General features: G+C 38.2%; 1 protein-coding gene across 3 annotated transcripts in view; it reads right to left on the bottom strand.

The window, feature by feature from the left end:
• The window catches only part of ARB2A (ARB2 cotranscriptional regulator A), a 334295-nt gene that overhangs the window by 251285 nt on the left and 56912 nt on the right, over positions 1 to 26098 (bottom strand). For all 3 annotated transcript variants that reach the window (XM_075932154.2, XM_075932155.2, XM_075932153.2), the window contains exons 5-6: positions 25437 to 25502; positions 17306 to 17497 (exon numbers count right to left, since the gene is read on the bottom strand). In XM_075932154.2, the coding sequence (XP_075788269.1) occupies positions 17306 to 17497; positions 25437 to 25502 (258 nt within the window). The remainder of the gene's footprint in view (positions 1 to 17305; positions 17498 to 25436; positions 25503 to 26098) is intronic.

Genomic DNA, 26098 nt, shown 5'->3' with positions numbered 1-26098 from the left:
GGGTTACAGGACTGCTGCTGCCTTTACTTCTGTGCTTTTGTTGGTGGAGTTGTTGCCTTCATAGCTGGAATGCGGTGGCTGCTGGCTGGGAGTCCAGCTCTAAAAGCCAACTACTGCTAGCAGCACAAAAGTAAGGGTGATATGAGTATGGTATTGCCACTCTTATTTCTGCATTGCTGCTTGCAGGGAGCTGCCTTCAGAGCTGGGCACCCAGCCAACAATACAATCCCTGCACTCCAGTTGCCCAGTTCTGAAGGCAGCACAGAAGAGTGGCACTACTGTGGCTCTCCTAAAATAGCTTTGTGATCCCCTTGCAATTCCCTTGGGGTCAGGACCCCCACTTTGCAGATATTATTTCAATGCCAAGTGGTGGCTCCCACATAACAAAATATGCCATTTTAGTTTGTGTCCTTAATAGCAGCCTCAGCATAGGAGATTTGAAAGTAATGAATATTCAGTGACCTGCTTACCCCTAGAGGTGGCCTCTGCAAAGCAAGGGTGAAGCACATTGGCAGGGGCTGCATATGAAAGACTGCACTGCTGCTGCCTGTTTTGTACCTATGTTCAAGTTTGGGGGCTTCACTCTTCAGGACAGATAATATGGTACCTTTCACAAGCATAAAGTTTATTTAAAAAATTAAAAGTAAAAGTAAATCTATTACCAACGATAATAATTACATCTGTGACAAATCACAGACTTCACAAAAATAAGGAAAAGTACATTAATGTTATTAGCATACTTGAGAGCATTAAAAAGAAGTGAAGACTCATGTAAAATTGAAAACTACTTTCTTCTAGTTCAATCCCAATTTGTGAATTTAGAAGAGTGGTTTTTTAAACTGTGGGTCAGTATGGGGCATGTTAAAGATTAAAGATAAGAACAGCCATACTGGGTCAGATCAATGGTCCATCCAACCCAATATCCATCTGCAGACAGTGGCCAATACCAGATGCCGCAGAGGAAGGGAATACAACAGGTAATCCTCACTTGATCCCTCCCCTGTCAGCCACCTCCAAAGAAACAGAGGCTAGGGACACCATTCCTACCCATCCTGGCTAATAGCCATTGATGGACCAAACCTGCATGAATCTATCTAGCTCTTTTTTTTTAAACCCTGCTAAAGTCCTAGCCTTCACCACATCTCTGGCAAAGAGTTCCACAGAGTGACTGTGCTGAATGAAGAAAAACTTCCTTTTGTTTGTTTTAAACCTGCTGCCTATTAATTTCATGTGGTGACCCCTAGTTCTTATATTGTGGGAATAAGTAAATAACTTTTCCTTATTCACTTTTTCCACAATAGTCATGATTATACAGACTTCTATCATAGCCCGCCCCCTACTCTCCTCTTTCTAAGATGAAAAGTCCTAGTCTTTTTTCTCTCTTTCCAAATGGAACCTGCTCCAAACCCCTAATAATTTTTGTTGCCCTTTTCTGGACCTTTTCCGATGCCAATATATCTTTTTTGAGATGAGGCAACCACATCTATACTCAGTATTCACTGTACAAGATGTGGTCATACCATGGTTTTATATAGAGGCATTAATATATTTTCTGTGTTATTCTCTATCCCTTTTTAAATAATTCCTAACATTCTATTTGCTTTTTTGACTGCTGCTGCACACTGAGTGGATGATTTCAGAGAACTATCCACAATGACTCCAAGATCTCTCGAATTGTTGTAGCTAAATTAGTCCCCATAATATTGTATGTATCGTTGGGATTATTTTTTCCAATGTGCATTACTTTACATTTATCAACACGAAATTTCATTGCCATTTTGTTGCCCAATCACTTAGTTTGGTGAGATCTTTCTGAAGCTCTTCACAGTGTCTGCTTTGGTCTTAACTATCGTAAGCAGTTTGGTATCATCTGCAAATGTAGCCACCTCGCTGTTTACCCTTTCTCTAGATCATTTATAAATAAACTGAATAGGACTGGTCCCAGGACAGACTCTTGGGGAACCCCACTAGTTACCTCTCTCCATTCAGAAAAGTTATCATTTATGCCTACCCTTTGTTTCCTGTCTTTTAACCAGTTATCAATCCAAGAAAGGACCTTCCCTCTTATCCCTTGATAACTTACTTTGCTTAAGAATCTTTGGTGAGGGACCTTGTCAAAGGCTTTCTGGAAATCTTAGTATACTATATCCACTGGATCCCCCTTGTCCACATGTTTGTTGACCCCTCAAAGAACTCTAGCAGATTGGTAAGGCATGATTTCCCTTTACAGAAACCATGTTGACTTTCCCCCAACAAATTATATTAATCTAGGTGTCTGACAATTTTATTCTTTACTATAGTTGGCCAGTACTGATGTTAGTCTTACCAGTCTCTAGTGACAGGATCACCTCTAGAGCCCTCTTTAAATATTGGCATCATGTTAGCTATCTTCCAGTCATTAGGTACGGAAGCTGATTTGAAGGATAGGTTACAAACCACAGTCAATAGTTACATAATTTCTCATGTGAGTTCTTCCAGAACACTTGAGTGAATTCCATCTGGTTCCAATGATTTGTTACTGTTAAGTTTATCAATTTGTTCCAAAACCTCCTCTGACACCTCAATCTGGGACAATTTTTCAGATTTCTCACCTACACCCATTAACTAGTTATCCAGTAAGCAGATGACTTACCAGCATGTTTACTGGGTAACTAGTTATGTGAAGGGTCTGCAGACGAGTCTGAGCAGAAGCAGCCTCCACAGAACCACAGTGAGCTGGGCTGGAGCAGCCCCCCTACCTGTGGCCAGTGGTAGGTGGTTTTTACATCCGTAGTCAGGATCCCATTTTAATGGGATTATCAGGGCTGACTTTTTGGGGCCTGGAGCCAGGACCAAAGCCTAAGCCCTACCACTCAGGACTGAAGCCGAAGTCCAAGAGTTTCAGCCCTAGGTGGAGAGGCTCAGGTTACAGGCCCTTTGGCTGGGGATGCCCCCAGTCCAGTATGGTGGGCTTGGGCTTTGGCACCGTCACTCAGGACAGCTGGGCTCAGGCTTTGGTCCTACCTTCTGAAGTCATACGATAAACATATATTGTTGAAAGGGGGTTGCGATGCAATGAAGTTTTAGAACCTCTGATGTAGAACTTTAAAAAACCTGGTGAGATAGAGCTAGGAATGGTACACCTCACCATTATATAGGCTGAATTTCAGCAGAATAATTACCTCATCTATTACTACTGATCCTGTACTTGGTTATTCAGAAACAGTAGCCAGATTTAATCTAATTGAGCACACAGTACTATAAGTCTATTTCTATACTATGGATTTTGCCGAAGAATCTATGAAAATGAAGAGCTGATTAGCATTTTGTCATGCTTCATTTGCATAATCTATTCCGAGCTGTTTCTGCGCAAAATCCTTATGCCTTCCTGGGGGAGGCATACAGATCTTGAGCAAAAAGGGTTTTTGCACAAAAAGGAAACATCCACCCTGCTGTTTTTTGTGCAAAAACCCCTTGTGCAAAAAGGTCTCAGAATAGACTATGCAAATGAAGCATGACAAAATGCTAATCAGCACTTCATTTGCATAGCCTCTTCCAGCAAAAGCCGTAGTATAGACAAAGCCTAATAGTTTTTCAGTTTATACTTTTTTCCACAAGATGACATCAACTGCCATTCTTATGATTCTTTTTCTATTTACAGAGTTACTGCCTATTCTTAACGAAGTCTTTCAACAAGCATGTCTGGAGGAAAAAATAACCACCACCAATGTTAAGTTAAATCATAAAACAAGTTAAGTTGGTATGACATTTTGAAACTTTTCATCATCATAATGCTTTTTAATGTATAAAATTATCAGGTTAAAAGAAAACTAACTTGAAATGGTACTTCTTTCATTCTGTGTAAACCAACATTTCTAAAAAATAGAAGTAAAATATGAATTCAGACCAAAAGTATAAGAAACTGGCTCACATCACATAAAATGAGTCATATAAAATGTTAACATTAATAAAGTTACAAATATTTTAGATACCTAATATTCATTTATCTCTCTATGAGCAAAAGTCATCTTGGGAGATACTAACTCTACTGTCAGAAATGCAGATGATTATCAAAACTGGGGACAAAAATTCTTTGCCTATCCACAAATTAAACATGACTGCACCATAACACAACCATAAGAATGGCCGAACTACAAAATTACTTTGGGGAGAATTCTGATGTATCAAGTTCTTAATGATGAACACTGAATTCATAAAAATGAAAATAGAATATCTTTGCAAACTATTAATTAGAACAAATTGGCAGATGTAGTATAAAGTAAAACTGTTTTGAGTCTGTTGCTTACAGGTTTTTCTATATTAGAATTATTGTGAAATTCTATATAATCTGATATTTAAGCATAGAAGTATAAGAAATTAGTTTCCCAGTGGAAATGTAAGTATTTTTTCCACTGGGAGGATGGATATTTTAACAAACCAGATGGACTCCGGCATATGTCCCTTAATTAGGCTACTCTCTCTTCCTCCACTCCCACTTTCAAACTGAACTCCTTTTCAAACAATAAAATTTACAAAAGACTGCAGGACAACATAACTAGACAAAGAGAACAAATATAAAATGTTAGAAATGGTAAATCAGGATCAGACATTACAGAATAGAGTAACAATCATCTCTGCCGAAAAGAAGCATCTGATTAAAATATAGCTCTAGCCTCACAGTGATTAGAAAGATAATAAAACCCCCAAAATATTATGACAAAAATGACAATAGATTTTAATTACATTAATGACACTTGGATGAAGCAATTAAAACTTTTATTGGCTATGATTATTTAATTACACAAACTACTCATTAATTAACTAATGCTAACTTAATTATTAAATGTTTTCAATATCTTTCTGTTCAATAATGCAAGCAATCAGTTAAATGAATTCTAGAGTCACTTAAATCCCATCTTTGTAAATATTAGTGCTAGAGAGAGTTAAAAAGAATGAAGGTACATGATTCATGTTCATGGAAAAAGTTGTATGTCAAATCTTGGAAATCTTAGATCTTAACCATGCATGACATGGAAGGTGCATATTCCACATAAATAATTTTTATACTTCATGGAAAAGCCTAGAGAGATCAACCTTCCGGAACTCATTCCAGAATACACAGTCATGCCACTCTCAAAGCTGGAGTCACAGTTGGGATTCAAAACAACACAATTTCAGTCACAGAGGGTCATCAGATAAGCTCAATCTTCTGTGCACTGAAACACCAAGCATCTTTGCCAGGTACATCTCAAAAGATGTATAGGGTATAAACAAAATATTAACCTATTAGTCAAAACATCTTATGTCCTCTCTCTCTACAACCAGGTCAAAGATGACAGTAGGTAACATAACACAAATATTAAGGCCAATGATAACATTTAACAGGTTAATGTTTTAAAACCCTTTAATGCAGGGCTGGCAAAATATGGCCCAGGGGCTGGATCCGGCCCGCAGACCACTGGATTTCGCCCACAGACCACCCTGCTGGGACCCTCAGGCAAACGTAGCTGCTGCAGTATAAAACAGAGTCCTTGTGGCTCTCTGCTCTGCAGGGAGAGGGAGGCTTTGTGCGATCTTTCCATCCCCAGCCTAATCCTCAGCTCTGATCGGCAAGAAACAACCAGCCAATAAGAATTGACGTGAGCCAATCTCTATTGGCTGGAAACAGCCAGCTCATCAGAGAAGTGTTTGGCCAGCACAAATCTCTTCCTCCACCTGTAGCTGAAAGCCAGGTGGAGGGAGCAGCCTGTGGCTGCAACAGGCAGGGAGCTGAGCCTGTCTTGGGGGTGCTGCAGCCTGCTGACCAGGAGACACTTAGGTAAACTCTTCCCAGCCAGCGCCTGCCTCTGGCACCCCAACTCCGTCCTCCAGATCACCATCCAAACCCTCTGCACCCCCCAGTCCCAAGTAACAACTCCCTCCCAGATCCTGTAGCCCCTCCTAGAACCTCCGCAAGGCCAGAATCCTCTCCTGCATCCACACTCCCTCCCTGACCCTACACTCCAATCCCCTGACCCAAGTAACAACCCCCTCCTCCACCCAAACACCCTTTCAGATCCCACACCGTCTCCTGCAGCCCAGTTCCTTACTCCATGCGCCCTTCAGCACCCAACCTCCAACCTAGACCCTGCAGCTCCTCTACAGAAAAGTATGGCCCTTAACCACTTACCAGAATCTTGGATCGGCCCCACCACCAAACATTATTGCCCACCCCTTCTTTAATGCAGCAAATCTTGTTAATAAGAGCATCTCATTGCTACAATGCCAACAAATTTTGTCATAGAAAGAAGAGCAATTAAAACTAATCTCTACCCAAAAACTTGAAATGAAGGTTCAATAGTTTTCCCTCATGTACCAATAATACATACCCAAGCTTCATTATCTGTTCTTCCCTCCAAAGAAACCTGAAGTTTCACTGCCTTTGGCATTACACAGATTGGGGCTTCATGTAGCATACAATATAACAGGTTAAGAAATCCATGCCAATTTTTTTCTGGTCCTAAGAGGATTATTTCTGCAATATGGCACAACAAATGTTGTGAATAAGCAATATAGTACACCTGGACTATAAAAAAGCCTTAAGTTTAATATCCCCAAATAACTTTCCCCCCTTCTCTTGATGTTGAGAAAAAAGGAAATAAAGTCTAATGACCCCACCCTGTCATGCTTTCAAATGTTTAAAATTAGTAATATGTTCAAAAATTTCATTTAACCACCACAGTAGATTTCATCATTAAACTTTCATTTTCTTAGTTTTCTTGTTTGACATGCAAAATCCTTAGGATATTTTTCTTTATGAAATTATTGTCTAGGGTTCTTAATGACATTTTCACTCCATTAATTGTACATCCCCTCTTCAAATTTCAAGCAGAAGCATTAATTTCTCTATTATATGTATGCTATGAAACCCAATTTTTCTTCCAAAGGGAACACAGCAAATTGCACTGGATGGGTGATAATGAAAAAGCAACACCATTTATTAATTTTGTATAAGATAGCTTCCACCCTAGAGATTCCTTGGAGGGGAAGAACATGTCTGAATTCCACCATACTGTGCCACAGGCAGAGAGTGAGAGAAACTAAACAAGCACATCCTGAAGGGAGAGAAAATGCCTGCAGCAGCAAATGACCTACTACATACCTCACTAGCAAGGTTTTGATGTTCTAATTTGTTAATTTTAGGAATAAAAGAAATTACCAACAGTTTGTTTGTTCTACTAGATCTATTTTACTTTAAAAATGTTTGATCAAAAACAATATTGTTCAGAACAGCTATATATTTTCAGAAGATTATCATCCTAAATTATCTTCCATGACAAGTTCTTTGCCAAGTTTATTTTCTTATTACTTGCATCAAAGATAGTTAAAATATTTAGGATGAACAATAAACAAACCAAATTACTCACATAAATTGCTATGCATTAATGTTCTTTTTAAATATTTTCCAGTCCAGTGCATAGTAAGCAAAAGGTAATTTTATTCAAATATGCATTCCCTGGCATGAATAAGCAAGTACTCCTTTCCCCCCTGAATTGATAACTCTTAAGTAATATTGATTTGAAAAAACCAACAGTGTATTAGCAATTTGCTATAATTATAAATACATTTATATACTGTAACTATATCTAGACACAGTTGGAGTACAGATACATTATATAGGTGGTAGAATACTTGTTTAAGAAATATATTGCAACACACTACACACACACACACACACACACACACACACACACACACACTTTAAGGTTGATCCATTACTTCAAAAATATTTAGGAAGAAATTGCTAACCGATTGTTAGTCTGTTCTTACAATAAGAAATAATAGATTTAAAAATATGTTAACCTTACCTGATAATAAAAAAAACTATATAAACTTAATTATGCAACTGTATCTTTTATGCAAAATATATCCTATACATATTTATGTGCATAAATAAATTACAAGCAATAAAGTACATGAAAAAATAATAAATGTAGTGTTTTAAGTATCTATTTTCAGAAATATTTAAAGTTAACTGTATCCTGAATGAACAAAGAATAAAGTACTGTTAGAATTATTTTCCATGCAGAAAAGTCTGATATCACAATATCACATACAAATATGTATAAAACAAATATTAACAAGACCACTCCAACTGGAAAACACAAGTGCCCAGACTCTTCAAAAACCATTTGAAAATACTAAGAACTCTTCAATATCCAGAGGGGTTTACCCAGCAGTTTGCAATGCTCACAAATATAGTTTCCATTCTTAATAGAGTAATTGTGCAGAGATGGGGAGACTTCCGTGAAATGATCTGATGATTTTTAAGAACTTTAATGAGATCACATATGCTCGAAATGTGAGATACAACTGCAGTTAAAACACTGAAACACAAGTAGTAATATACTATTCTGTACAATCTTTCCCAGATAAATTACAATCAACTGAAGAAATACAATAAATCGGAATTTTTTTCTATGAACTGTTTGATCATGTGTGAACAACTGTCAAATTGCTACCTCTTCTTCCTACTCAAAATACTTTTGAGAACCAAAATGTTGTAGTAAGAGTCTTTACTGTCTTCTAGAGTTCTTAATGGCCTTTAAACAACATAGCATAATCACAAGCCCACACAGGTAACTGTGTTATCTCTATGCACTCATGATTTTAAGTGCAATACATAATATCAATGACAGATTATATTACCACCAATATTCTGGAAATTTTATGATAGTCTGGTCTTTCATCTTTGGAACATCTAGAAATTCTAATTAAGACCTCAATCCTGCAATCGGATTAATTGCAGTCCACTGAAGGTTCTGTGAACAGATACCATGCTCTGCACCCACAGATCTAGTTACAGGAATGTGGCTTTAGTCAACAGAAGTTTTGGGTATACAATAAATGCCATGAGGCCCCAGATCTGAACATTCATAACAAAACCCTGCCAAAATGATCAAATATTCATGAAATATAGGTCTCTTTTGGAGATAAGAAACACAATCAATGCTATATTTATGAAAAATTCAGATGAAATCAGGTTAAGTCACTGTCCAGAAGTCCTGGCAGTGATTTTACATTTTCCTTTAAGAAAAACACAGTGTAAATATTAAATAATTAGTTAATAAAGGACAGGACTCTTTCATACTAAACTTAATCATACATGATTTATCAATATTTAGTATTTTCTACAAAGTTTATTGAGAACCACATTTTATACCACGCATTCTATTGCAAAATATTTTCCTGACAAAGTAACACATAAAAATAGGACGAAACTATGTATTGTAAATACCACTTCAAAGTATAAATGAATCATTTCTTATGTATAAATTATTTAGTTCTTTGTGACCCTAGGCACCATTATCTTTAAAATGTTACGTACTATTCCTAATTTTTGCCAACATTTGTAGATGAAATACATTACATATTTTAAATATTAGCTAAGGTTGAAAAGATCAAGTTGTACTTATAGGACTAACAAGGGCATATTTATAGGTGTGTTATTCAACAAATAAACATAGTATTTGTTCAATAATCCTCATAATTACTTGACTAAAAATATTCTGAAATGGATTGATTTTGTTGGACTGCATAACATTTAAACAAAGGCTTTAAAATTAAAAAGTAAAAGCAAGGGGAAAATACAATCTATAATCTTTTCTTTTTAAACGTAAGCTACTCAAGAGTCTTCAACTAATTATTCCATTTTATTGATGGCATTTTTCTCTAGGGAAGTTATTTTAAAAGTTTAACCCCCTGAGCAAGTCATGGCTTCTCCTGCCTTTGAAAGTGTCAAGTGCATTGATTATAACTGCAGGAAGTGTTACCTTCTACCCAGAGAATCTCACCCTGCTCAATCTTAAACACTATCTCTCCCCCAAAATGGCTTTGATTCAGCAATTCAGACTGTTTCGACTGATATTAAAGGCAGAAGCACCACAGAAAAGGGATCAGCAGTTAAAACGAAATACAAAGGGGGGAAAAACAGATCTTAGATAGTAGCACAAAACTTGAGAGAAAAGCAGATTTGAAAAAGACATCAGAGTGACTAAAAAAAGAACAACATGACAGAAATTAAACAAGATTTTTATGTTCTCATTCTATGAATTTAAACTCATCTCAATCTCTATTGAAATTCTGATCATACCTAAACCCCAAGGCTTTTGACATACTTTCAAAAATCCACACACCCCTTTTCTCAGTCTCTGGAGTCATCGCTAGGTATCCAACAAGTTGGGGGGGGGTGGGGAGGTGGGAAAGGAGAAGAATTCTAATATGCATATGAACTAATGACAGGCCATTTTATCCTCACATTAAACTTTGTTGTTAAAATGATTATGAACTATTTGAAATATTCAGTGTATGTTTTAATTCTCATGCTTAGCCAGTGAAAAGAAAATTAATATGGTTTGAAAAATTCATCTCTTCAAGTCACACGGGCCCATAAAGGCTCATAGTAATATTTTGCTTAGCTCAATAACAAAATTACAGCAAACTAATGAAAGGTGTTCTAAAATAGCTAGCTACTATGGAAAGCTATTCACTAGAACACAAGAACTCTAAACATGTCTAATTAGTTATATATTCATCATAATTATAAAACTTAGAACAGGAGAATGCAGATACAAACAGCTATCACAACAAGGCTCAAACATATATGTATCATAGAAATGGTGCCCAAAATTCTGGACGGTAATTGGATTTTCAGAACTCCAAGAGGGTTTTTTTCCAATTCAGTCATGACAGGGCCAGAAGGTAATGATACATCTGCCATGATACAACAAGCAGACCTGTCTTCTGTCAAGAATTGAAATCATAAAGGAATAAGCTGTCGTTAACAACCTCTCTCCAAACACTAGAGCTGTCATCTCATTGTTTTCCTTTGCTGGTATGGGGGCTGGTGTGGGCTTCTACACCCTGTCAGTTCAAGATTACTCTAAGCTTTTAACCTTTTCTTGAAATTTTGGCTTAAGCAATCTTCTATGGAAATTATAAAACAGTTTATACTGTGTGACCAATTAATGTTCATTATAAGCCAATAGTAGAACTTATATTTATTTGGTAATGCTTCATTTCAGACCTATGTAACTACTTATGAAATCTCATTTCTATTAAAATATCATTCTCTTTCATTTTCACAAATTTAATAATTTATCATAATTTCCATATTTTAAGAGAGAATTTCACAAAAGTGTATGTCCAGTTAGTTATATTCCCCCTAAAAAGTATTTACAGACAAGACTGTTGCAGATTAACAAGGATGAACTTTACAACAAATACTGTACAGGCAGTCCCCGGGTTCCGTACAAGATAGGGACTGTAGGTTTGTTCTTAAGTTGAATCTGTATGTAAGTCGGAACTGACGACAGCCACTGCTGAAACTGATCAGTTTCAACTGCGGCTGAATCTGGATGCCAGTTCCGACTTACATACAGATTCAACTTAAGAAACCCAGGCGTCCCCAAGTCTGCTGCTGCTGAAACTGATCAGCGGCTGATTCCAGGAAGCCTGGGGCAGAGCAACTCTGCCTCGGGCTTCCTGTAGTCAGCCGCTGGTCAGTTTCAGCAGCGGCTGACTTGGGGACGCCTGGGGCAGAGCAGCTGGGGTGCTGCTGGGTTGCTCTAGTAGCGCGGCTCCTCGGCGCTACTGGAGCAACCCAGCAGCACCCCAGCAGCTCTGCCCCAGGCGTCCTGATTCAGCCGCTGCTGAAACTGACCAGCAGCGGCTGAATCAGGACTCCTGGGGCAGAGCAGCTGGGGTGCTGCCGGGTTGGTCCGGAGCGGCGCTGCGGGACCAACCCGGCAGCCCCCAGCTGCTCTACCCCAGGGGTAGGCAAGAAAAGCCTGGCCTTCTGTGGGGGGGGGCACTATTTCCCCCCCCCCCCCCCCAGAAGACCAGGGGGACAGGAGCAAAGCTGCGGAGCACGCCTGCAGCGGGACAGCCAAGGCACGCCCGGGCTGTCCTGCTGCGGGCGTGCTCCGCAGCTTTGCTCCTGTCCCCCTGGTCTGCTGGGGGGGGGGGTCCAGCAAAGCCGCTGGACCCCCCCAGCAGACCAGGGACACCAGAGCAAAGCCGCCGCCTGGGCGGTTTTGCTCGTTTGCCCGGGAGCAAAGCCGCCCAGGCGGCGGCTTTGCTCGGGTGTCCCTGGTCTGCTGGGGGGTCCAGCGGCTTTGCTGGACCCCCCCAGCAGACCAGGGAGAAGCTTTTCTCGCCCCGGAGGACACGGGTGGTGACCCGCCGCCCGTGATCTCCGGGGCGAGAAAAGCCCCGCTCGTAAGTCGGGGACTGCCTGTAGACATCGCCTACCTAAATTAAAGTAACATGCCAAATTCTTACTCATTATTGAATGAGAATAAAATGCTATCTGCATTATTGCTCATTTAGCAAAATTCAACTTAAATTTCTGCATAAAAGCAGTAAGATGTTCTAATATTTTTGAGTACTAGAATACGGTTTTACTTTTCTGTAAAAATTAGTAAGAAAAACTATCAAAATAAATATCCAAATGTTAGAAAATTTTAATAGAAGGAATATAAAGCAGATGTTCCCAGCAAGTCCATCTTAACTACTAATATGAAAATTAAAATGAACTAAGCACAAACAACAGAACTACATTTTAAAAAATGTCAGTTCTCTAAACTATAAATATGAAAAATGCATGTAAAACCATGAAACTTGTATTTTTCCATTTTGCCCTAAGAAATATCTGTAATGCACAAGTACATACGAGATTTGGGTCTATTATCTGTATACCATGCATTTCTTTGTTTGCCAGCCCAACTTAAAACAAAGCATCTCTGATGGAATAAATTTGTAATGCTAACACATAAAAATATGACCATAACTTAAAACTCTAGTTTCTCAATTGTCTAAATTTTGACAAGTTAAAGATAATGAAAGCATTTTCAAATCACACCAATTAACAACTAGAAAAGATAATTTTTGCCCATAAACGTACTCTCCATAAATCTAATCTGCTGGTTTGGATTAGTTAGTTCTTCCTCTCAACTCCATCACAAAACAAACAAAAACCAATGCCACTGCAAGTAACACCTTTCCCTTCTCACAATTTTCTTTTCTATATTGGGCTGGAAGTCCAAAATTAGTTTCAGTAATGAAAATCAAAAATTTTAGATAAGCAATTCTCTTTCTATTCCTCACATCCATGAATAAGAAGTTATACTTCCAAGATGGAGTACCAAATAAAAGGAAGAGACACAATAAGCATTAGGGAAACCAAAAATCAGAACTATTTTTATATTTTATCAGACATGGCTACAAGATTTCAATGGATAATGATAAGCCCAGATTAAATTTCTAGCCCTTTTTGGTGAAAAGAGAATCATAAAAATCATAGCCCTTTAGAGATCATCTAACCCAGTCCCCTCCAGTCATGGTAGGACTAAGTGTTACCTAGATCAGAGGCTCTGAAACAGACAGCACTGGTGGACCACAAGCAGTTTCCTCTAATCTTCTAACATAAGGTTTTCTGTCTGAAAACGTACTGGCTCTTGATAAAAAAAAATTAAAGTGATATCGAAGAATATCTTGTATAACCAAGGTGAAAGATCCTGGTGTTGCTTATACCTCTCACCTCAATTAGAATGAATACAGCTGTGAATAGTTATTCTGTACTGTAATTGTAACTCACTGTCAATCATCTTTCCACTTAACGTATATATATTAATTTTAACTAAGCCCCTCTTGCTTTTGCTTATCCTTTTTTCTGTCCTCAGTGTATTCCACAAGGCCAACTCACTTTTGCCTTCCTTAAGTAGATCTCAATGTATTTTTTCTATGCTGTCTGTAATGGCTCTTGAGTCTTTTTCCCCCTCTCTCGTCCTCTATTTCCCCACAGTTAGTTCTAACTCGTCATATATTTTGTTTTCCTCTTCCATATCTCCCTCCAATGCTACTCTTCTCCATTCCAATTAATCTTCCCCTCTCATATACATGGAGACTGGAAATTTAAATATCCAAGGCACTTAATATCCAAAGGATTAAACCTACTAACTAAAGGCTGATAAAAAGATGGAAGCAGGAGCACTATATAGAGGCAATACAGTCAACCACCCCTGGTTGCTGGGATTCCTACCAAGGTGCTCTCCCAAAGCTATGGTTGGAGCCAGCCATTACAGGCTTGATCATTTTAAGGCCTTCCTCTCAATCCTTTTCCACTCCCACCCTCTAATCTGCTGGAATGAAGAAGGCACATTCTTTACCAGTTTCTTCTCTCATGCCAGAGCCTCCTGTTGTATTTCCTCAGCTTTCTGGCTATGAGAACAGCATTTCTATTTACTCCACTTTTTTCCCTTTTTATTTAATTACTCTACTACTTCCCTACCCTCTGTGTTTGGGTGGTCCTCTCTTCTGCTTTTCCTCAGAGCTCTCTCAAATACAGGGAAACCAAACCGATCTAGTCCTTGTGTGTGCCCACAGTCTGCTATAGAGCAACATCAAAAACTGACAACTCTGTTCCATTATCACTTGGACTATGTCTAGACTGCAGCCTCTTTCAAAAGGCTCTTTGAAAAAGAGCGTCTAGACTACAACCAGTACTTTTGAAAAAGCAAGCCGCTTTTTCGAAAGAGAGTACCCAGGCAGTCTGGATGCTCTCTTTCGAAAAAGCACAGTTTGCATTACATAGCACCTTTTTTCGAAAGAGCACTTTCAAAAAAAGACATTATTCCTCATAAAATGAGGTTTACCGCAGTCGAAAAAACTGCCACATTCTTTCGATTTACTTTCGAAAGAACGCGGCAGCAGTCTAGATAGGTAAAGCTTTATTGAAAAAAGGCCACTTTTTTCAAAAAAAGCCTGCAGTCTAGACACACTCTTGGACTAGAATTAGGGTCATCTGTAAGAAGCTACAGAGATTGAGGTTAAGATAGACAGGCCAGCACCCGTTTATGCTCACCTAACATTTAAAATGTTATTTGCACAAGCACTAGATCTAGACATTTTTATTTTATAATGAAAATTTAGATTCTGCAGAAGTTGTTGGAAGTCATCCATCCTAGTTTTTACTCACCACGAGTGGAATTTTCAAGCCTTTGACACCTATTATCCACAGAAAATTCATTTAGTATGTTGATGTGAAAGATACTACACTCCAGAGAATAAATACCTCCTTCTAAAGGACTATATATTTTCTCTATGAAGGAGACATTTTCTGCATGTTTTTTTTTGAAGACGAGACATCTATTTTGTTGCAAGAGTTAACAAAATATCAAGGCCAAACCAACAACCTGGAGTGGAAACAAAGTACCTGAATCAATACCTATCACAAGTTTCAGTTGGGCCATTACAATCATTTTCTGATTTAAGTACAGGTTGAATTCCCCCCTAGTCTGGCACCCTCTGAACCTGAGTGGTCTTGGAAGAGGGAAATTGTTGGAAAGGAGGAGATTAGGTGTCTGAGCTGTTACCCCAGGAGAAGTTGGAAGCCTGAGCCTCCTCCAGCCCACCTACCTGGGTCTCCTGTCTCCAGCCCAGTGTGCAAAGCAGCAGCCACTCCTAGGACTTTTACCCCCCAGGTCACTGGCTCTGTAGGCTGCATGCCACCAATCAGACTGGCTCCTTTCCCATCCACTCTTAACCACTTTGGCCATCGCACACTGGGACCAGAGATGTTGCCAGACCAGAGAGTCCAGATGAGAGAGGTTCAACCTGTACTTCCAACTCCCAGACACCATCTTGGCCCTCAAATTAGGGCAGACCTTCTTCCGTAAAAGTGACAGCCATGAAAAGGGCATTTTCTCTAATGTAATTTTTAACAGACATAAGCCTTGACTTGCTACACCATATTAAGTGCTTTTAGGAGAATATTATAGGTTTTATGGTGCTTAATTTCAACATGCTTTCTTAGGGCTGAGGTGAAATATCTTAATGTGTTCACAGGAGAAATTTAAGTGTTTCATGATATGCGATCCACTTGAGCATTGAGCACACTGAAGCAATTCCCAAACATTTTTTTTCCATCATATACTTTGTCTCAGAGGTCAAAACAGAAGCCTCATACCTAATAATGTGTGATTGGCTATACTGAGAAAACTGATGACAAGCCACACATTCAGCAACCTAAATGCCTTTGGAAGAACTGGATTTGAAAGGAGCCAGATCTGTGTAAAAATTCTGTCCTAACTTGATGTCTCTTATTCCCATTAAAAAAAGATTCAAGTAGGTGACAATCCCATCTATTCTAATATTTTATAATCAAACAGATTTATTTAAAGGTATTTCATTTCTATATGTACTTACCAAAGTTTTAAGCAAAACCAAATGTGCAAGTGCTATGCTCTTTTTATGCTAATAGCAATTACTATCACTAATAAGAGGCCTATAAATTGGAAACAAAATTAATAAAGATGATGAACTAAAAGCTTAAAGCAACAGATGTGTATTTTTGAATTCCTATGTCCTTATGTTGGTTATAAAGATTACGTGATCAATGAGCAAAGTATTTTAATTAAACTGTTTTGAATTTTCTTGAAAATCAGATAGAGAAAAATAAATTCTCAGATCTTAAAGTTTAGTAAAAAGTTAGTGCCTTGATTAAAATCAAGATAGGCCTTAATTTGGCAATGAGCAATAATAATAATTAAACTTAAAGTAGAAATATCACCAGAAAAAAGTTTGGATCCTTATACATGATTTTCAGATGTTTAGTGCAGAAAGTTTTAATTCAGTTAAGAGTGTGAGTGAGAATTCTGATGTAGAAATTTTCCAAATACTGCACAAATTACATACTGTTTTCCTATATATTACTACATATCCATACCATTGTGTGTGTAGGGAGTAGGGAACATCATTTAGCATGCTGTCCACAAAAGTGTAAATACTTTATATTTTCAGGTATGAATATGTGAACCAGAATTCATCACATCTCAGATCTAATATCAGAATATGATTTGTTTTATGAGGTGAAAACAACAACAAAAAAGCCCTTTGCACACCCAAAAACATTTAGTAGAAGATTAAGAAAGCTTGCAGAGATTTATTTAAAATGATCATATTATTATGAGGTTAATGATAGATATTGGAACGAGATCACACAAATCTAATGATAATTAAAAGTAGTCCTAACTAATTTCTGGATTGCCTTCTTTTATATTTATTTTTCTTTCTTTAAGGTTTTGTCACTAACAGCCATATTATACCACATGGCAGTGCCACCACAAATGTCTCTCTTGCAGTATAAGTATTAGATAAAAGATTTTAAAAATAAGGAAACAAAACATCCCAATCATGAATAAAATTAGTTTATAAGAACACATTTAATATAAACTTAAAAATGTCAGAGATTACTGATGGTTGTTCTCTCTCTTTCACACACACTTACCTCAACAGCTCTCTTAATATATGGAATCTGTGTGCCACTGTCCAGATCTTCATTGATTATAAGCCTTCTAGCCCACTGACCTGCCCTGACAACACCACTACCATGAATTAAAACCATGAGTTTATCTGGATTTGTCAATGCATCCTCACTCATGAAGATAAAACTCTTTGGCTCACTCTCAGTAGCATCTACCTGAAATTAAAAAAAAAAAAAATGTAACAAAAGTATTAAGAAAACTTAATAGCTGTAATTATAAATTAGTATTGGAATTTATACATAAACATCATTATTACTATTTATTAGGTTATAATAGCGCTCAATGCCATGCAGTGTTTGATGCTGTGCAAATAAAGAATAAAGGCAAAACTTGCCCTAAAGACCTTATGATCTAATTTAAAAATTAAAACAATACATTACAACTAAACACTTATCCAAAGTAGATTTTAAATTGTTACATCAGATAGACATAGGAAGTATGATTAATGTTAGCCTATAAAAGATACAAAAAAGAATGAGAGAGAAAGAATATACAAAATTCACATTATTGTCCATCAGTAAAAACTTAGTAAAAGAGGTACCTGGGAGAAAAAAACATTGTCACATCTTATTTGCCAGAAGCGGCAAAAATATATCTGTGATTAGTCCTAGCATTCCATTTCAGTCCTCACAACATAAATAACCAATAATTCAAATATGAAACCGTACCATAACTGCATCAATTATAAACTTAAAAGAACAGATATCTACATACAAAATATAGGAATTATATAATTATAGGAATCCAATTTTTGACTAAAGAGTTGCTTTGAGCTAAGGCATTATGCTACCCCAGGAACAGACTGAGAAGTAGATTGTGATTCAGAGGGCCACAATCTAATATCTGGTGTCCCTTTTCTCTGGAGACCGTTTCAGTGTGTTTTCTTGGTTCTGTATCTGGAGTGCAGATCATTCAGCTTGAAGCACCAACAAAGTTATGCTGGCCTGAACGTTGAGGGAGTAGAGTCACAGATCACACTCGTCCCTTGCTCCCTTCTGTCCACAAGAATAAGCAGCAGAGCAAGGGCAAGGATGGGGGATTGCAATAGGCTATGCTACCTCCCCAATTACCCGCAGTATCAGCAACTGATGCAGGTATGTAAGGGGGTACCTTGTGTCATCTTCCTTCCCTGTGCAACTATGCAAATCAGACCCATGTGTTTGGGGGCAGGATATAGCAAATCAATGACTACTGATGAAATAGGATGCTCTGCTTCTCTAGGAGAAAAATACAAAAACTTCTGAACAATTAAAACACACCTAGAAGTTTTCTATTACATCAGTTTGCCTTTTGTGAATGGATGTTTATCTTTGTTTCATCCTTCAAAATTTATAGGGTATGGAGCTCAAACTTCTTAGTACAAGTAGTCCTTACCCACACAAGCAGTCTTATTGAAGTTGATAAGATTCATGCGGAACTTAGGACCACTCACCAGCGTAAAGCTCAGAGTCATGGCCAAATAAAACTCCTAGTTCGATACTAACACCTTAATCCCATTGTGTTTCATACATTCTACCTCAAGACAGCATACAATTTTGGGGAAAAAAATAGATACTTGGTTCCCCAGTTTTAATACACAAAATGTATCTCCCTTCTCCATCTTGTTTAGTTAGACAATAGGAGACAGTCCTTACCCAAAAGAGCCTGCAATATGTATGTACAATACAGTAGCACAGTAAGGTTTCAATATTGGTTGGAGCCTCTAGGCATTAGCAACAACAAAGAAAGATGGCAGCCATGTTGGGATTAAGACAAGCAAAAAAAATAAAAATTCTTAAATGAAGGCGAACTGAAGTTTTGCATACAATTTGAACTGAAGAAATTAAGATAAAACAATACAAACTGAAAAAGTATAATTGAGCTGTACATTTTACTATTCTAATAGCATGCAGTAGAAGACATAATATTAACTAGTTCACACTTCTCTAAATGGATTAATGCTGAACCAAGGACAAAAACCCTTATTCCCTTTCTCAACTTAATTGCATTTGGAAACTTTTCTTCAAACCAATTTGCCGTCAAACAACAATAATTCATTAAATGAAGCTTTCATTAAGGAATACACATAAAGGTCACTTTTGTGCACAACCTCGCTTTATTGACAAATCAGCATACAATACCATTTAGTTCTAGTCAGAGTGAGACTGAATAAAGCAATTTGTATCTATTAACAATTTACAGGTTTAACACTTAACTATGATCTTAAATGCTCTTTCATTTCAACAGATTAAATAAACTCAGGAAAACTCTGAATTTCAATTAGTTTAGTTTAACAATTAGAGTCAGTATTTCTATTCACATGAATTACAAAGTTGTTTTGTACATAGGAACTTCAAATCTTCCTAAATTCAACTGGCATTTTAGAGGACATGCAATTTTTGACTGTGTTCCTCTTTTCCAGATTCTATTTTTAGTGAATTATATATGCTTTGAAGTTTTTCCTATACATACAGTAATTACTAGTTATCTAATGAGCTAATGCACTACAGATAAATTATGTATTTCAAGTTTCTAAACATTACTTCAATTTTTTCCACAAGTTAAAAGAAAAATTTTCATCTCAGAAAACCTCAGACAATAAAATTATAAATATGCACATCCTTTTCGCCAGCGACATAATATTTTGCACATACTTGATCAATATACGGCATTTAAGAAACTGTTTATTCAATAGTTTAGAGACTGTGTAGTATCAAAATATGCCTAAAATCTTCTCTATTTATTAAACATAGCAATTTTATACCACACTGTCATGCAAGTTCATGCACAAGTTCAGTTTCAAGTCTTCAGGTAGCCCAAGCATTGTGAGAATCTAGATTTTTTCCTGAATAATAAAATAAATCCACTGGTTTTCTGAAGTTTTCCAGGGACATTTTTTTAAATCTCTATATCAATATGAAATAATTTCATGAAACATTAGGCTTTAATTTCTCTTAATGAAATTTTTAACTCTTCTAAAAAACACTAAAAAGGAAATGATGAGATCATTAAAATTGCTTAAGAAACATTACAAAAATCTGTAGGCCTCTAGACCTATGAAGAAGAGGAATGGATGGGATCATTGATGTGTATGACTAGTGAGTGGAAGTAATTGTTATTGGATGTCAGAGAGAAAGAGGATTATATTGTGAATAGCATTGAGGGGTACAGGTTTATTAACTTCTAAAAACATCTGGAATGTGAGCAAGGGGTCTGAACACTAGGTTCTGAATAAAGCTGCCTGGTTCATTTTATTTTCCAGTCTTCACAATATTGAATCAGTAGGTTGTTGAGTCTCATTCTAACCAGGAGAATGTGAAAACTGGTTATACAACAAAAAGTGTGATTAGTATTTAGCGATTATCAAACACCAGTTTGTGAATTCATCTAAGTTATCATGCCTAAAATTTAAGAAGATTCTTTACTTTCTGCTAGATAATTATGGCCCTAAGTGAAATTTTGTCCACTTAAAAGGAAGAGTAAAACACTGCTGATTTTGAAGATACTGCAAAATGAGATTTTTTTTGTGATAGCTTTGCCAATGAAATAAAATTGTAATAATTAAAATTCCTGATTCAGGACTTCAGGTGGCTATAAAATGTAGCTTACATTAGTAATAACCTCTGTTAGATTTCAGCCCATACAACAGCAAAGATCAATAAATGATTATGCTATAAAAACAACAAATGTGATTTTATCTTTGTTATGCTAACTAACAATTCCTTCAATGAAGCACAAAATGAGCAATTTAAAGAAATTATTGAAATATTTCATCCTGGAATATACTCCTTTGATTTAAGCTTGTAAGTCCATTAGTAGATGTTACACATGAAGAAATAAGAAAAAGTGAAAAATTAAAAAAAAGACTATTATATATTTTGAGAGAGTTTCCCTGTCTGTTTGTCCATTAGTTACATTAAGTACTAGGACCACTATGGAATACAGCTTCCTTTTATCATACAAATGCATAACTTAAAGCAAGGTAAGGGTTTGGTTGTGCCAGGAAAATGGGATTGCTTCTCATAAAACCACACAGGAAAGAGAATCACCAAGCAGGTGAAAAGGGCTACCTGACCGTCTCCCCTCCCCCATCCCATCTGGAACTGCCCCAGTCCCAAGGCTTCCCCCCCAGGTGCTCTTTCAGAAGGTCAGAGGGGCTCAAGGCCCCCTTCTCCCATTTGTACAAGAACATTACTAGCTGCTCCCCATCATCAGGGAGCGAGGGGAAAACACAGTTTGCAGCATTCCTTGCTCTGGCTGGGGAGAACAGAGGGCAGAAGAATCTGGTCTTGTCCTAGCTGGGGATATGCACCTGACAGAGAGAGATGGCTTCTCACTTTGTCCCAGGCTGCAAGTGAGAAAGGGCTGGAGTAGTCCTCTCTCCCCAGAGCAGTCTGCATACTGAATCCCTCATCCTCATCCCAGAGTAATGACTGAAATGAAGCATATAAATTTTCATTTTATTTTTCAAAAAACAAAAATTCAGTTAAGAGCCTGAGCAATGCTGGGTAAATATTCTAGTAATGCAATATCAGAGAGAAAAGTTGGCCGTGGTAATATCTGTTGGTGAAAGAGAGGTACACATAGAGCTACCCAGACCTTTTCTTTAATCTTGAGAAAGATTCTCAGTTTATCAGCTAAATACAAGCTAGAGCAGATTTTTAGCATATGTAATTAACACATACTGTAAGAGACGATTCAAAGAACACTCTTGCACCAGCATCAGCAATTGAACCCGACAAGCTGATGGCTTTCTTTTATAGAATAAAGAATCTTGTGCATATGGGAGAAGTGGTGGATGTGGTATACCTAGACTTAGTAAGACATTTGATACAGTCTCACATGACCTTTTTATCAATAAACTAGGCAAATACAACTTAGATGGGTCTACTATAAGGTGGGTGCATAACTGTCTGGATAGCCAGTCTCAGAGAGTAGTTATTAAGAGTTCACAATCCTGCTGGAAAGGTTTATATAACAAGTGAGGTTCCGCAGGGGTCTCTTTTGGAACCAGTTCTGTTCAATATCTTCATCAATGATTTAGATATTGGCACAGAGAGTATGCTTATTATGTCTGTAAATGATACCAAACTAGGGGGGAAGGGGTTGCAACTGCTTTGGAGGATAGGGTCATAATTCAAAATGATCTGAACAAACTGAAGAAATGGCCTGAGGTAAACAGGGTGAAGTTTAATAAGGACAAATGCAAAGTACTTCACTTAGGAATGAACAATCAGTTTCACGCATACAGAATGGGAAGCTACTGTCTAGGAAGGATTACTGCAGAAAAGGATCTAGGGGTCATAGTGGACCAGAAGCTAAACATGAGCCAACCCAAGAGTGTGATGCTGTTGCAAAAAAGCCAAACATGATTCTGGGATGCATTAACAGGAGTGTTGTGAGCAAGACACGAGAAGTCATTCTTCTGCTCTACTATGCACTGATTAGGCCTCAGTTGGACTACTGTATCCAGTTCTAGCCACCACATTTCAAGAAATTGGAGAAGGTCCAGACAAGACCAACAAGAATGATTATAGGTCTAGATAATATGACCTATGAAGGAAGACTGAAATAACTGGGCTTGTTTAGTTTGGAAAGGAGATGATAGAGGGGACATGATAGCAGTCTTCAGGTATCTAAAAGGGTGTCACAAGGAGGAGGGAGACAAATTGTTCTCCTTGGCTTCTGAGGATAGGACAAGAAGCAATTGGCTTAAACTGCAGCAAGGAGGTTTAGACCGGACATTAGGAAAACACTTCCTAACTGTCAGGGTGGTTAAACACTGGAATAAATTGCCTAGGGAGGTTGTGGAATCTTCATCTCTGGAGATATTTAAGAGCAGATTAGATAGACATCTATCAGGGATGGTCTAGATGGTACTGGATCCCGCCGTGAGGGCAAGGGACTGGACTTGATGAGCTCTCAAGGTGCTGTCCAGTTCTAGCATTCTATAATTCTAAGCTATTATTTACAGGCAGTCCCCGGGTTACATGGATCCGACTTACATCAGATCCCTACTTACAAACGGGGTGAGGCAACCCCGCACTAGCTGCTTCCCCCCAGCAGACCAGGGAGACGCTAAGCTAGCGCCCCCCCCCCCCCCCCCAGCAGACCTGGGAGACACGGAGTGGTTTTTCTCAGCAGACACCTCAGCTTGAGAATAAAGGACTGAGGGAAGTGAGGCGTGGGAGAATAAAACTGAGCTCTGGAGAAATGTTTGCCTAGAGTTTCCCCTACAATATGTACCAGTTCCGACTTACATACAAATTCAACTTAAGAACAAACCTACAGTCCCTATCTTGTACGTAACCCGGGGACTGCCTGTATAAGAAACCCAAAGATGACCACACTTACCTTCACATATCCAATAACCACCCCAAAAACAAGAAATCTGTGTTGTATAGGTAGGTCCCGGAGGGCCCAACTGATCCCCGGCTCTGCATTATGCGGCCCCTTTGAAGCGCCAGTCCAAAGCTTCAAATGGCAGAGCATTAGGAGACGGAGATCAGCTGGGCATTCCGGGGCAGCCCCTTCAACAGGTGCAGCCCAAGGCAGAGCACAGGATCAGCTGGAGTCCCCAGCTGACCCCAGCGTGGTGCAGTGCTGCCCCTTGGAAATGCCAATCTGGCGTTTCCAACAGGTAGCACCACAGGAGCCCGGGGTCAGCTGGAGTCCCCAGCTGACCCCGGGTTCCATGCACAGCTGCCCCCATTGAAGCTCCGCAGGATGGTTGAGGGGATTCTAGACAGTCTCTCTACTTGCTTGAGTTGGGAAGACTACTATCGTCAGATTCTCCAGGAGTAGATGGGGTATATACAGACCACTAATGCTGGGCCAGGAGATGCTTGTGGAAAACCTAGTACACCTCCCACTCTATGCTCGGAAGAAGAGGGAGCATCTATTTGAGGTGGGTGCAGGCAAATGAACAGTTTGTTCCAAGTGTTGCACAATGCGGAGAGTCCAAATCCAGTTCTCTCCCCCCCGGCAGTCACTTAATGTTCCCAATATGGTGTCCTCTGCACTCTCAGCTATGTCAGCAGCAAGGCCCAGGCTTGGAACATTCAGTGTTTTTGGCTGCCAAAAACTTCCTGAAGCAGTAAGTGAGAGAAGATCATTGTTAATATTTTATAGTTAAGACAAATCTAAAAGGAGTCACATGGGACAGAGCGTCACTTCTGTGGTCCAGAGGGATTCCCTATACCAAAAATAAAGGTCCTATTGCAAATAATGGGGGTGTAAAAACTTCTCAGAGCAAAGATCACAAGAATGCTTCATAACGAAAGTTGTTAGGGTCACTATTCTTTTCTCCTATCATGTAAATATACACGGTAAATCATGGTAGTGAGTCTGTATACAGCTATAATTTTTTAATTTGAGGACAGGTGCATTACTATGAAATTTGATCAGACACTTGTGTATTGCATACACACCACATATTACTAAAACAACTACAATACGAGGATCTCTACAAATTATGAAATATGTTAGTGAGACTATTTGCTCCTCTCCTCTGCCTGTAAAGCTACTGACTTATAAGCTTTCAGGCCAGAAGGGATCATCATCTAGTCTGACATCCTACATACCAAAGCCCACACAACCTCACCCATTAATAGACCCATAATCTCTGGTTGAGTTACCTATATCCTCAACACTTTGTGTGACAACTTCAAGTTACAGAGAATCCACCATTATTTTCCTGCCTTTAGTTCCCTCAGCACAACTGCACAGGTCTCAGGAGAATCATGAACACTTATCAAAGTGACAGTTTTTGTATAACAAAAATATCACAGTTTTGAAGTTCTCATATCTCAGATTCTACCAGACTAGAAATGTGTTCTAAGACTCAATTAAATTTATTCACACTGAAATTTTAGATATATTACAAAACCAGACAGATGGTTTTATATACTTCTTTATGTATCAATGAACATGCAGCATGTTTAGTACTGTTTAGTACTGTGGTCCAAGTCAGCACCTTGACTACACCCTGAGCACTGCTTCTCTCATCTGTATCTGACATCTAGATTCCAAACCTCTCAGTGGAGGGATTGTGTTATTATTTATGCATTTTGTAGTGCCAAGGAAATATCATCTCTGAAAAAAAAATTGACTTACTGGGAGAGTTACTTTTTTCAAGTTGCATTCCTTTTCCAGTAGTTCATAGACATATCTAGTAATGATCTAAAAAAAATAAAAACAGAAGTTAAAGCACTTATGGAAACTGCTAATCTATTCATAAAAATCTTGGAATTGGGCTAGTCCAACTGCTTCTTTTTAAAAAACAGTGCATATTTGCTCTATGTTCTTCCCCAAACAAATAATTACAGAACACACACCTTTATGAAAACGGGTCCTCCTTTCCTCTCAGAATGTGCTACTTTTCAGTACAAAGAAATCCGAACTGTACGTGTGCCTCTACCACCTGCTGCTGTGTGAATAATTATGTAGCTCAAAACTAAGGATGATGACCAATTAACAAATACTCAAGGGTACAAAAAAGGCTCTCTTTTGCAAAGGAATACTTTTAAAACATTTTCCCATAAGCAGGGTTCCTTGAAACCCTCTTGAACCTGCAGGTTCACTTCATGAGCTAAACAGAGAGCAGATTCTTTAGTCATCCTGAGCAAAAGTTACCTTGCCATTTCAATTCACTAAGCAGGGGAGAGAAGTCAAAAGGTATTATAAATAGAAGAACTGAACCACCATCCCCTACATTGGGGGTGTGGAGGTTGAGGTTTGCATTCTCTAAGGAGAAATAAAGCTGAATTTTTAGCCTA

This window comes from Pelodiscus sinensis, chromosome 6 (genome assembly GCF_052426305.1).
Source record: "Pelodiscus sinensis isolate ZL-2025 chromosome 6, ASM5242630v1, whole genome shotgun sequence".
Classification (NCBI taxonomy): Eukaryota; Metazoa; Chordata; order Testudines; family Trionychidae; genus Pelodiscus; species Pelodiscus sinensis.
The sequence above is the reverse complement of the archived record's forward strand: the minus strand, read 5'-3'. Positions and strand labels throughout refer to the sequence as shown.